We start from the raw sequence: 13,985 nt of genomic DNA, 5'->3' as shown, positions 1-13,985 counted from the left end.
TATCCCAACTGCCGCAAGGTTGGGGGATGGGTTTTCTACCTATCCCCCTAAAAAAAAGCACCAACTGAAACGTCGACAGTCGTCGACATCCCATGCAGCGTCAATGGCTCTGGAGAATCTTTACCCTTATCATCCAGATTCTTGTGAACTTTTTCTCACATTAATTTAATAAACTGTTTCCAAAAAATAAGTTTTTCAAAGAAAAGTAAAGAACTCCATTAAACAAAAATAAAATCAAATAATCTACCAAGCGTGAAACTACCACAAATCAGCACCGATAAATAAAAGAAACCCAAATCGAACAGAAATTACAATAAATAACCGAGTCAAACTCAAAACGAGCAGAAATTAATGTAAGTTGGGTGCAAAACCCTTATGCCCTCCCAAGGCCAGAACAAAATTTGCACTTTACTGAAAAAAATATAAATGTTTTTACTTTTATAAATTTAATAAATCAAATAATATTAACATTTTGATTAATAAATATCAGTATATGTATATTAAATTGACAATGCACATTCATTTGTATTTTTTCATTAAAGTGCAAATTTTGTTCTAGCCTTGGGAAGGCATAGGGGTTTTGCGCTCAACTTACATTAATTTCTGCTCGTTTTGATTTTGACTCGGTTATTTATTGTAATTTCTGTTCGATTTGGGTTTCATTTATTTATCGATACTAATTTGTGGTAGTTTCACGCTTGGTAAATTATTTGATTTCATTTTGGCTCGTTTTTGTTTAATGGAGTTCTTTACTTTTCTTCGAAAAACTTATTTTGTGGAAAAAGTTTTTTTAGTTAATTTCTGTTCGTTTTATATTGACATAGTCTTTTCAGGGAAAAAGAAAATAATACTTTAAATCTTTTCTTTTTTTAAGACTTTATAGTTTGGCCTTCTATTTGTATGTTGGAGAAAAATTTTCAGCAATTCTTAACAACATATACCCTTTTAAAAATCTGGACACAAATAGTACTGTTCAATTTAGTTTCATACCTCCTCTTGTTGACCTGAAATGGAAAACTTGATACCATTCGCAAAAAAATCTGTTTACTTTCTTTGAAAGCTTGGATACACTTTCGCTATTTTGATTTGGTTAAATTTTAAGAGCAGAAGTAGCCCCAAAAGTTGGAAATAATACCCTCAGTCGTTCTTGGGATACTGCTGAGATGCCTTATTTGGAATTAGCATTATCACAGTGCATTTTGATTTAATCTTGAGGAAACATTAAGTTTATAAACATAATGGGCAAATGGGAAGGTGGGAGTGGGAGGGGGACTAGTAGCCTTTAAACAACTTTCTACTATTAAAAGGGCATCAACCCTTTCTATTTCCAGTCGAATGAGACCTCTTCAAAGTTCCCACGACAACTCCTTCGATACGAAGTTCTCTTGTCTAAACAACAACAACAACAAAAATATCACTAATCACTTTCGACTATTAAAAAGGGTACTAGCCCTTTGAATTTCAAATCGAATGAGCCCTTTTTCAAGTTTCTATATCAAAGATTTCAATAAAAACCATATATGCCCCCAGGCAATAACTTATAACCCTTGCCCTGAGGGTTGTGGGGGAGTTTCCTCCTCAAAAACATATTTTCTATCGAGAAATCAACTACGCTGAACAAAATGGCTATCTCAAAATTTTTATTGGATGCGTTTGGGGGAATGATTGGCAGGGGGCGGGGGGGGCTAGTTGCCCTCCAATCACTTTCGACTATTAAAAAGGGCACTAGCCCTTTGAATTTCCAATCGAATGAGTCATTTTTGAAGTTTCTAAGACAACTCCATCTATAAAAACCTTATATGCCCCCAGGGCATAACTTAAAACCCTTGCCCTGAGGGCTGGGGGGAAGTATCCTCCTCAAAAACGTACTTTCTATCTGGAAATCAACTACGCTTAACAAAATGGCTATCTCAAAATTTTGATTTGATGTATTTGGGGTGAATGATGGGCGTGGGGGGGGCTAGTTGCCCTCCAATCACTTTCGACTATTAAAAAGGGCACTAGCCCTTTGAATTTCCAACCGAATGAGCCTTTTCTGAAGTTTCTATGACAATTCACAGACTACAAATTCAAATGTATACTTAAATATGGATCCCTTTTTTATTTCTTTGTCAAATTATTTTTACACCGAATATAAATTTACTTTTATGGCTCTTGAACGGAAATTATTCCATGACATTTACTCTGGCTGATCCTCTAAACTGCCGGATTTTTCTGGCTCTGCATCAACAATTTTCAAAGATTTAAGAATGCCATTTTATTCTAGTTGACTGAGGAGGGGGCTCATAGAAACGCTTAAAACTATAGGTCAGTGGTTATTATAAAGCCATAATTCTCCGAGGAACATAAGTGGAATAAAGTTCGATTACAGAAATTTCCTGATTAGCCTTTCTGGACTCACCAGGGAATGTTTATGGTTTCATCTCTGGTTGTCTATTCCCCATTGACGCCACTGCGACTGGAGAACATTTTATTATCTAATATCATTTTAAGGATTAAAAATTGTCTGAGATTTGACGGCTTGTAATTTTTCTTTCCTTGAAGGCTTGTAGCCGCAAGACGTCTCTCTGCTGTAGATAGATGTACCATTATATCCTATTAGCTTTGCTAGACATCAGAGCTATCATCCTTGAGTAGATTTTTGGTTTATGATTGATATAGTCTCGTCAAATGAGTCGAATTGTTTGGCTTGTTTGTGTAATCCAACAAACTTTTTGTGTAATACTTTTATTGTTTAAATAAAGGCTAGAGATGTGTTTATTGTGTTTTATTCCTTATCAAAAGTGACATTTTTATAAAAGTGATATAATCATAGGGTAGACCATGTACTGTCAACGGTCAGGCTTAGCAAGCAGGGTAATTGTTATAAAGTCTTTTTATGACGCCGTTTTACAAAGACTTTATTAGTAATGCTTTAAATTTGCTTTATTGAAATGGTAGGCATTTTCCTTTAATATCAAATGTGGATTCGGAAACTTTGTTTCATTCCCGTTCCAGCATAATCCATTACTGCTTTTCACAACCTGAATCTGTACCAGCTTTTCTGCATAAATTTTTCTAATCATGTTTACTCCGAGTTGGATCAATCTGTATATTAAAGGATCCGTTTAAAATGAATGATTATTTAAGTTAAATAATGTTTATCTTACAAGATAGAATCTTGATTTTTCCTACTATCATGAAATTATTCCTTGTCAGGAAACTAATTGAAGGTACTGTTTATTTGGACACGGAAAAACTATTGTTTCCTATTAAAAACTATTATAATAGTATTATAATAGTAAACTATCATAACAGTAAGAACTATTATACTCACAAACTATTCGAGCCTTTTTTTCCAATCATTTTGTCAAACAACTTAAATTAAAGAAATTCTAGGTGGATCTGATTAACACTAATTTTTTCAGCGGCCTGTTTGGCCAAAATCCTCCATTAGCTTTCGTGGTTTGTAGAGGAATGATTAGAAAGCCTAGGAAAAGTCTATAAAAAAAAAGAAAAAAATGACTCCCTCAGAAAATAAACGCGTTAGTGTCTGGCACAAAACAAGACAGACTTGTGAGTCGAAGATTGAAACTATAGCATTCTTGTTGTAAAATAGAAAAGCAGAAAAAAAAGAAAGGCAATTGCACAAGAATACTTTGAATTGCAAAACTCCGTTGATATTTACTGTCTGTTATATTAATCTGTGAAAATCTGTACCAGGGGATGGGGGGAGGTCTTTCGAGAAAAAGTGCACAAAAAGACACGCCATTTTGTTCCGTAATAACTATAAAAATATAAACACGAAATCTTACATAGGTGACACCCCTTCCCCACATTTCTTAGAAAAATATTGGGTATTGTTTCGTGATCGTCATACTTAATAGTGTAGAATAGTCTTAGGATCTTCCCCATATTCATTTTGCCTTAAGGAAAGACGAAAACTATAATGTAGTTTTATTTTGTAAATTTGCTATGCCTCTTAATTATCTCGACTGTGATCACAATGAACTTGGACACTAATAAATCAACATCGCTAAGCCTCTTCCATCTTCGGTCTCTTCAACCCCTACCGCGTGGTAAAGCTTTGGAACATCTATCCCCTCCCCCCTCTGATTTTCATGAGACATCATTCTAGTCCTTCCTAAACTGCATCTTTTTCTTCGTAAAAGCTGAAAAGCGGTGCAGTTCTCGTTTGTTGGGGCTTAGTCAATTTATATTATGATTCATTTTTTAGGTTTTGATTGGTAACCGTGAATGGATGAGAAGAAATGGAATTGATATTCCTTCAACTGTCGACATTAAAATGAAAATCCAAGAAGAGCTTGGCCAAACAGCGGTTCTTTGTGCGCTCAATGGTATACTTGCATGCTCATTTTTGTTATTATTATTTTTTATTAATTATTTTCTGATTAAGTTTAATGAAGCGTAAGGACTGTTTACCAGTTGATCGGTATCGGACAACTGAATGCTGTGACGAGTTTATAGCTGTATAAGTGTATCATGCCTATTTATTTAAACAGTCCATTTCGAACGCAAACTATCGTACCTTTTTTTTTGGGGGGGGGGCCTTTTTCTGTACGTGTATAAAACGAGTAAGACCTTGTCAGTTCTATTAACAGTTAGCAAAAATAAGGCCTACGGATGGAACTACGGATGTTTGGAAACGTTATATGAACTTATGGCTTCTTTGACAATTTGTAATCTGGGAGAAAATTCCTGTGTACGTGCCTGATTTCAGATATAGTTTTGTCAAAAATGGCATGTTACTGTAATTATATTTAGCCGTGAGTCACATTATTTACGATTTTAATCTACCATATATGTCGTCATCTGTAATCTATCTCTTGTCAAAAGATTACGTGTGTTATACTATTTACTAGGGCTACATGGAGGTGCAGTTTTTTCTTTTTGTCAAAAATTGCATTTATTACAATATTATCTTTTCTGCCCCCCTTCCCGAAAATTCCCCTTCATTTGAGGATCACGTTCATAAATTGAAAAACACGACAGTGCACTGAATCGGTATACACGAACATCTATTTTTTTCAAACGTCGTGCTTTCCTTAATAGAGTTAATCCTAGACTGAATAAAGTTGTCCATCAACCTATATTTATATAAATTCCTAATTGGTTTATTTTTACTCCATATTCAAAGATTCGGAAAAAGATATGTAAATCAAACTCATTTTAATGTGGACCCCCCCCCCCTCCGTGGAATTACCCTCGACATCCACTTTCCCCGGAAAACACCCCCTGACAATTCCCTCTTTGAAAATTGTCTCTACAGGTAAAATAAAAGTAGTATCTATAAGTTTGAAAAGTTAGTTGAAAAATTGGGTTGAATACCAAATTAACACTGTAGAACTCTTCTTGAACTGTTTATAATTTATTCAAAAAGAAATTCTATAATTTCGATGATTGGTGGAATTGGTGAAATTTTATAATTTTAAATTTGATGAAAGAATTCATAATTAACTCTAATATGTGAATAATATGACCGTAAGAAAATTATTAAGAGGACCCTAGGGGGATTTGATACCTAGAGCCTTTGCAAGATTGTTGCAGCTATGGAATAATACACACAAATAAATGCAGTCTCAAATATAATTTCTAAATTACTGTCTGTAACGATCCTCTATACTTTTAAATGGGTTTTTGATAGTTTTGAATTAATTGGCTTGCTTAGAACTTTTGTTCGATAGTGGTTTTGGCTCTGGTGGGGTCAAATTGATGTTTTACGGCACAAAGAGATTGACTACAGTTACCCTGCAGTGAAGCGATCTCTTTTTATTACTTTAAAGGGTTCCAGAACTCAGCATTTGATTAAGCCATTTACCTTTGTTTTGCTACTCTTGTTTTGCTGCGATCATCCCTGGTAAGAATATCTAGGACCGTTCTTTTTAAGGAAGATATGCAAATAGAACGTTTAAATTCTGGTAAATTCTTTTGTGGGATTCTCAGACGTTTAGAACGTGTAGTTTACACCAAGATTGCATCATGTGTGTATATGTGTGCGCTTAGTTCTAATCAGGGCTGTATCCAGGATTTTTCTCGGGGGTTTTTAACACAATGATTTTTTTTCGGGAGGGGGGGTTATACACAAAAAAACTAAAAAAACACATGAAAAATTTGTTTATATACATTTTTGTTATGTTTTTACGAGTCAGATGAATATTTCAAAGGAGGGGGGGGTTTAAACCCTCTAATCCCCCCTGGATACGGCTTTGGTTCTAATCCATGCATTGGCTGAAGGTAAATCCTCATGTGGTGTGTGACTTTGAAAGATTTCTTGTCATGAAAATGAAAACAGCTCCTTCTGGCTTTATTTTTGTCGATTAGTCTCTGTTTTTACCAGAAATTATGACACTGTAGATAGCACATTGCTGGTACAGTTAGAAGTCCGCTAAGATCAGAAACTTTTATGTCAAAGCTAATTTTCTAGACCTGCCTTGATTTCAGTTGAAAAAGCCCCTAGCCATGGAATTCCAGTATTTTTTTTCTCACTAAATTTTCAGAAATTAAAACTAGAATAATAAACTTAATCCACACTGGAAGCGGCTCTTGAATTTGCTGTTGGCTGTTTAAGGCTTGAATTTTCAATTTAGTTGAAGTGATCCTCCTTTATCCTTCAAGTTTCTTCTCTGTAACATTGCTTCGCACAAGTTACTTTTTTTATTTCAGGATACCTTGTGTGTATGGTTTCGGTAGCAGATACCGTGAAACCTGAAGCTCATTTAACCGTACACTCATTAAAGAAAAGAGGATTAGATGTGGTATTATTAACTGGGGACAATAGAAAGACAGCAACTGCCATTGCGCGACAGGTATTTATTGTCTTATTTTAAGTTTTGGCACTATTTTTACAAAACAGTAATAAGTCTAGCAGTGGTTCCCAGCCGATTTTGGGCTATGCACCACCTAGGAATATCTAAAATCCTGATACCCCCCTCCTGATATTCAACCTTTGTTATTCAGAATTTTTATGTGTATTCATCTGAAGGAAACTTAAAAGGCCATTAACTTGGTATATTTTTCCGGGTCGTAATAAAAAATATTGTTTGGATACAACACCTTTTATACAATGTGTGACGTCATACCAATACTATCATATATCTGTTTTGCTCTTTAAGTGCATATGGATATGACGTCGTTCACATGAAAACTGTTTTCCTTTTTTTCAAGATTAAGGCTTTAAAGTATACTCAGCAGAAGGCTGCATGTCCCGCCCATGACCCATCAAAATATTGCCACGCACCACCAATGGGGCCTGCGCCCCACGTTGGGAATCATGGGTTTAGGACTATACTATTTGAATAAATGACCAGCTTCTAAAATTCGTGATTCGTAGTTTAAGGATGTTGCGATATTAGCTGTGAATCGAGGTGATGCTGAACCTAGCCCTTTTTATCTCACGCCCTCCTCTCTTTTTCTCTGCTTTCCTCCCGCTGTTGCTCTCTAGTATATACTACCTCTCTGTTAGAAGTAAGAGATAGGAAAGGCCTTAGTGTATCAGGTCATTGGTGCTTTTGTCCATAAGTATCCATGCCGCTTGGGTGCATATGAATAAAATACTTGTGGTATGGGACTAGTTGTCATGATATCGGTGCTCCATGTTTGACTCGATTTGGTTGTCATGCTGGAAGCTGATGGAAAAAACGATGGTGGTTATTTTGACAGGATGCGAGTTGATAAGTGCCTCCTCCAGTCATTAAATTCTACAACATCTCCCCTAAATTTCTTATTCTTCAAAATAATCCGCTTTGTTTTGACGCTTTTTTTCGTAGTTGTACATCCCCTACAAAAAAGAAAAGAAAATTGACGCAAAGAACGAAGGTGATTATTTTGATAGTGAATGGAGAGCTATACAGGACATTATTGAACCAAATTCGAGGTAAAGGCTGTTTAAAATTTAGAGTCGGATAAATAAACAATTTAAGACAAAAAACACTTTCACAGACAAAAAAATATGATTTTTTTTTGGTAAGTAAAATGCGTTGTTTGGTAAGTATGACCTGTTTTGTCTTGCAGCTTGGGGATTGAATCTTAACTTCGGGGAAGATTTTTTTTGGGGGGGGGGATAGGGGACTTAAAATTTTGGGAATGGGAATATACTGTTTTTTTTCTGTCAGTCCTCGCTAAACAGTAACGATTCAGGTTTTTTCTTCGTTTTTATGCCTTCGTTTTATGCGTCCGACTTTGGTCTATCGGACGTAAATACTCGTATAATCAACGTATCAATATATAATCAAAACAATCAAATATCAACATTTGTAAATTTCAATTGTACGCCAATGAAACCTCAATTAGTGGTCCTCTATAATTAATTGTACTTTCTGACGTAAATTGATACTCGTTCCTTCAGATACGTGAATCACTTTAAACACTCAAAATAATTTTTTCAATATATCCAATATTGGCTGGAACAGATAATCTGTGAAGAACTACAGAATTAATTTAACCTTCCTATCTTTTTCCTCCACGGAAGCCTGTTCTAAATTCCTGAGTCACAGAGTATGCCTTACAGAAAACTCAGACCTTTGTAACTACAAATAATGTTGATAAATAAAAGTTAAAATAGGGATAAAATCCTTTTAATAGACAGTGATGATGATAACAGTGATAGAAATTCACAAAAATACCAGATATTTCGGTCACATATACAGTGACCGTCATCAGTAGTAATATACATATACAGTGACGGTCACTGCATATGTGACCGAAATATCTGGTATTTTTGTGAATTTCTATCACCGTTATCATCATCACTGTCTATTAAAAGGATTTTATCCCTATTTGAACTTTTATTTATCGTCATGGAAAGGCAGTTTGGTCCCCGAAATTATCTACAAATAATGTTCTAGGAAAATCGATATTTCTTATGGCATAACCGTGATCCTCCTCTTTGAAAAATTCAAAAAAAGCCAAAGATAACAAGTTCGAAACAAATTTAAGTGCTAACAGATTTAAATTAAATCTAATCAAACTCCTAAGCGATAGAATGTTTAATTGCTGATGCCGAGACCGCTTTGAAATAAGGGGAAATCCTTAATAATAACTCTAATCCTTATATTTTATAGGCTGGGAGCAGTTAAAAATAGCTTTGATGACTTGACCGTCAGATTTACTCTTTAAAATTAGATCATTGTCTACCACTATACAAAGATAGCTGACAACGCCTTTCCTTTTTATATGTTCAGTATGTAGTAAAAGTAAAGTTCAGTAAAAAGTTGTTTTAATTAATTACTAAAAGTATAGGGGGCGGCAATGCGTATTTTAAAATCTAGGAGGGTAATTTTATTGTGTTTTTCTTCAATGAAAAAAAGAAGGCATTTTTCAGTCAAAATACCAATAAAAATGTGTTTTTTTTTGTTTTTTTTGCCGTGGGATGGGGGGAATATTTTTGGTTATAGATAGTATTTACAGACATAGCAACTTTACAGAAGTAACCTACTCCTATAAACTGTTTTCCATAATCTATTTAAGCAGTAGTCACATTCATAATTAGTTATATTTTGTATTGTTTTCTTTATCATTGCTTTTTTAAAGTTTGTTATGGGGAAAAAAAGATATATATTATAGACTAGACTTATAATAATAGACTTAAATAAAAAAATAATAGACTTATAATAATAATAGACTTATAATATATTATAGACTTATACAAAAAATATGGAATGAGGATTCAGTGGCCTAAATTACTAAAAATATAGGGGGCGGGAGTATGTATTTTAAAATCTAGGAGGGTAATTTTATTGTGTGTTTTTCTTCAATAAAATAAGAAGGCATTTTTCAGTCAAAATACCAAAAAAAAAATGTTTTTTTTTTATTTTGCCGTGGGATGGGGAGAATATTTTTGGTAATAGATAGTATTTACAGAAATAGCAACTTTACAGAAGTAACCTACTCCTATAAAGTCTCTTTCATAATCTATTTAAATTGTCATTGAGTTAATCCAAAGAGAAAGTTTTGAATCTGTTTTGATCTTTTTCTTTTATTTCATGCATTAGTTTTGTTACGTTTCCTAAACCGGGGATTTAAAAACCAACTAAAATCCATTTAGTTGTTTGTATTTTCTGCAATTTAATAGCTATTACTTTCTTCTTATTAATAAGCTGTTTGTTCACACGCATTTCTCGATAATCACCATTCCTTGAGTTTTCTCATTCTTCATATCACCTTTTGATTCTTTTAAATTATTCTTTTAAAGAATCTTTTAAAGAGGTAATTGAGATAAAAAATTTTACATAAACCGAAATTTAGCAATAAATAGAGACACTGGAGATATTTCATTAAGCATAATTTATAACAATTTAATTTTGAAGGACTCAATCAATATTTTCACCCGGTCTAACTCGAGAAAACCTATTTGCAAATCAAATGAAGACCGAATCTGTAGACCAGCTAAAGCTATAGCAAAATAAAGGATTATTGCTCAATCACCCTGGTAAATTTCTTTTTCATTGATTCCAACCTGGTTCTTATTTAGTTTATGTTCTGTCGTTGTGAAGTAAACTTCGAAAGGTTCATTTTTTGTTGGTTTCTTTTTTCTTTTCTTTTTTTGTTTAGCACTGAGGACGACTTGGCGGAGGTCCTTGTCGAAATATTTGCTTGTTTCTTCGTCTTCATGGTTCACCACTGGCTGACAAAACCTCGTTTTTTCACCCATTTTTTATTTTATTTTTCATTTTTATTTTATTTTTCGTTTGAGAGAGATCTTGATCTCTGTTTAGAATCTTTGGAACCGGATCTTGGCCACGTAGTGAGTGTGCCGGATGTTCGTTCGGCTATCCTTAAACTAAAAAAGAAGTACTTTAAAGCAGAAGATAATATTTGTGGTATGCATCTGATTCTCGGTAGTGAACTGTTAACAGTACATCTAGCACTTATGTTCCAAATGATTTTTAGTTGCGGTCTAGTGCCAGATATTTTTTGTACCGGTGTAATCACCTCTGTCATCAAGAAAGGTAAAGACCCATCTGAATGTTGTTCTCACCGCCCGATAACCGTTGCTCCTGTTTTTTGTATATTGGTGGAGTTATTGAGGAGTTATTGAGGAGTTATTAGGTGGAGTTATTATAGTTATTGAGGAGATAAAGTATGTTTGTAGTACGCCAGATTCGCAGTTCGGTTTCAAGAGAAATATTACCCACAAGCATATGCTTAGCCTATTGTCGCAAGGTTTGTTGGACACACATTCTAAAGGAGAAACCATGGTAATTGGGGACCAAGACGTCTGCGGAGCGTTTTATTCGGGTATCCATGCACAACTGCTTGTCTCTCCGTTTAAGAGAGGTCTTGAAAGATCTATAATTGCTACTTATAGGAACATGTATTTTAAGTTGAAGGTTAGAGTAAGGGTACTAAAGAACCAGAGCCCAACTGTATCTGATTTCCTCATACCAGTACGAAAAGGCATTCGCCAATCATCACCGCCTCTTTATAATAACAGTATCATCGAGGCTCAGAAGCCGGTGAATACGTGCTTTTATTTTTCGTGGAATTGATTTGTTTCTTGTTAATTATGCCGATGACATTTTAAATCTGAGTAGATCCGTCGGCCATAGAGAGTAATTTCAGAGTTTTGTCTAACGAACGTGCTAACATAGGCCTTGAATTCAACTCCAGCAAAAGCGAGGTGGTCGTCTTTAATTGTCGTAAGGAAGAGTTGGTGCCTGTCATATTTGCACTAGGTAGTAATACTGTTACTGCATCAGCATCAAAGATTTGCGTTTGTTTACCATTTGGGTCTAATCTCAAAGCTACCTGATCCTGTTTAATAAATGCTCTCAAGCAGAAAGTCCAACAAGCGTATAGGGCGATTTTGTCATGCAAACGCCTATATAACCGCTGCATTCTAGCATGGATCTTCAATTCCTCTACCACCCCTCATGTCTTAGTTTTGTCAGCTTTCTGGTCTTTGTTTACTTTTGATGATAAAAAACAATCCGTACAGTGTTCTATCAGCTTGCAAAATATCTGCTTAGCCTTTCCCCCTGGTGAAGAAACTGCCAGATTTCAGCGCGTTACGGACTTGATGACCCCTTCGTCGTAATCGCGACTAGGAGTGAAAAGTTCCTGAAGTCTTTAGATCCAACGCAGAGTATGTTTGAAGCTATAGTCAGTAATGTGTAATGGTTGTATTTTTATGTAAATAGTTTCGCCATTGTTTTTTTTTTTTTTTTTTTTTTTTAGTTATTGAAGTATTAATTTAAGTTGTTCGTTTTTTCGATGTGTTTTGTTGTTTTATTATCATTTTCTCTACTCCATTTTTACTTTTTTGTATTGCTAAAGATGGGTAATAAAAATCATTCATTCATTCATTCAGATCTGAATAAACGAAAGAAAAACATGCAACTAATTTCCGGGAAATCTTAGAAAAACATTCAATTTCTCTCATTGTGTGAGAGAGATAGAGATATTTAGTTTAAATGAAACTTATGTATCATCAGAAAATGTGAATCTGTTTTTATTTTTATATTAAACGAAGTAAAATTATCTTTTCAAAGCTTAGGAAAGTGTTTTAGCATACTTGCTAGGAAAACACTAAAATTCATCTCAAAAGAAATACCCTTTGAGTAATTTTGAAGATTTGTGAGTTCTTTGTGATGTTACCCGCTTTGATTGGCAAGCTTGGTGACAAAATGGAGGTGACACTTCATTGTCTGTTCAATCAGATTTCTTAGTCAAATTACAGATTCAGAATAGTTCTCGATGATCGCTAATCCTCTGGGAGAATTCGCTAATGGATAGTTTGTCTTTGAGACCGTCAGCCGACAAAATAGGAATGCTCAGACTCGGAAAGTGATTTTAATGTAACAAATGACCTTAAAGGCTTCAAAAACGTGGCTTCGATGTTACGAATGACATAGACATAGACATATTTTATTAAACTTACTCTTTCTAGCGCTAAAAGCACTACTACCGAGGGTTTTTACAAATACGACAAAGTTAAATAACAAATACGACAACAAAAAATGAATAAAACCATATTACTTTTCTTAGGATTTGTTGACCATGTCTATAAAAAAGGGGACAAAGGAATGCTGGTAGCGAGTCGTACGGCATGTCACTGGGTTGGGCTTGTATTGTCCATGGGTACGGGACGTATCGGGGGCTAGCGGGGGTAGGATCGTCCTGTGTTTGCTGATACGGAGCAGGAAATGGCCGAACTGGCAAATAAATCTCTGACGGCGTCTAAAAAGCTACTTGAGGCCAAGAAATTTAAACGCATTGTTATAAATAGTGAAGGCCTGACCCAGCATAATCTTACAAGCCCGTATTTGGATAGCTTCGATATCTTGACACATACCAGCACTCAACTGTACACTAGGGCCCCACACTGTGCACGCATATTCAATGATGGGTAGGATCATGGGCGCCCATAAGCTGAATTCCAGGGGGGGCAAACCTTGTCTAATTGGCACTTTTAATGCTATATAATAGAAATCTCAGAACAAAAATATAAAAATAAGGCAGCATCATTCAGCCAGGGGGGCAAAAGCCCCCCCCCTGCCCCCCCCCCATATGGGTGCCCATGGGTAGGATATAAGTCATGAAGGCAAGCTTCATGGAATTCACACCGAACCCGAACCGCTTCGTGGTAACCAGTGACTGCAGCGTTGCATACCCTTTTCGCACAAGGTCACTTACGTGGTTGTTGACCAATGCTGCTAAACTTCCTAAAACAAATATGTCTCCCCCCCCCTAGGAAATACTCCAAATCTCTAAAGGGAGTAAAATCAGACTAGATTGTGCTAATACAGTCTGTGTTTTACCTACAGTTACAGAGTATCTTGAGTTGTTATGGAAAGGGGAGCTGGTTTTTTACATACTACCATAACCCTTAAAATGACCATATTTCTACCCTGGAAACTCTTGAAAAGCCAAAAGGGAAGTCTGGTGAGTTCAAGTTATTCCAAGTTAAGAATCGATGTGTTTATGTTATTTTCTCTTTCATTGGAGTTGACAAAAGAAAAGGAATAAAAGATAAATTGTTTCTTTTG

General features: G+C 35.1%; 1 protein-coding gene across 5 annotated transcripts in view; it reads left to right on the top strand.

The window, feature by feature from the left end:
* The window catches only part of ATP7 (copper-transporting ATPase 1), a 304,355-nt gene that overhangs the window by 187,369 nt on the left and 103,001 nt on the right, over positions 1-13,985 (top strand). For all 5 annotated transcript variants that reach the window (XM_089105398.1, XM_089105396.1, XM_089105401.1 and 2 more), the window contains 2 exons: positions 4,217-4,337; positions 6,664-6,806. In XM_089105398.1, coding sequence (XP_088961524.1) covers positions 4,217-4,337; positions 6,664-6,806 — 264 coding nt within the window. The remainder of the gene's footprint in view (positions 1-4,216; positions 4,338-6,663; positions 6,807-13,985) is intronic.

Source organism: Artemia sp. Qi Xiang Cuo, chromosome 19, assembly GCF_049724085.1.
Source record: "Artemia sp. Qi Xiang Cuo chromosome 19, ASM4972408v1, whole genome shotgun sequence".
NCBI classification, from domain to species: Eukaryota; Metazoa; Arthropoda; class Branchiopoda; order Anostraca; family Artemiidae; genus Artemia; species Artemia sp. Qi Xiang Cuo.
Note: the sequence above shows the minus strand (reverse complement) of the source record. Positions and strands in the feature narration are given on the sequence as shown.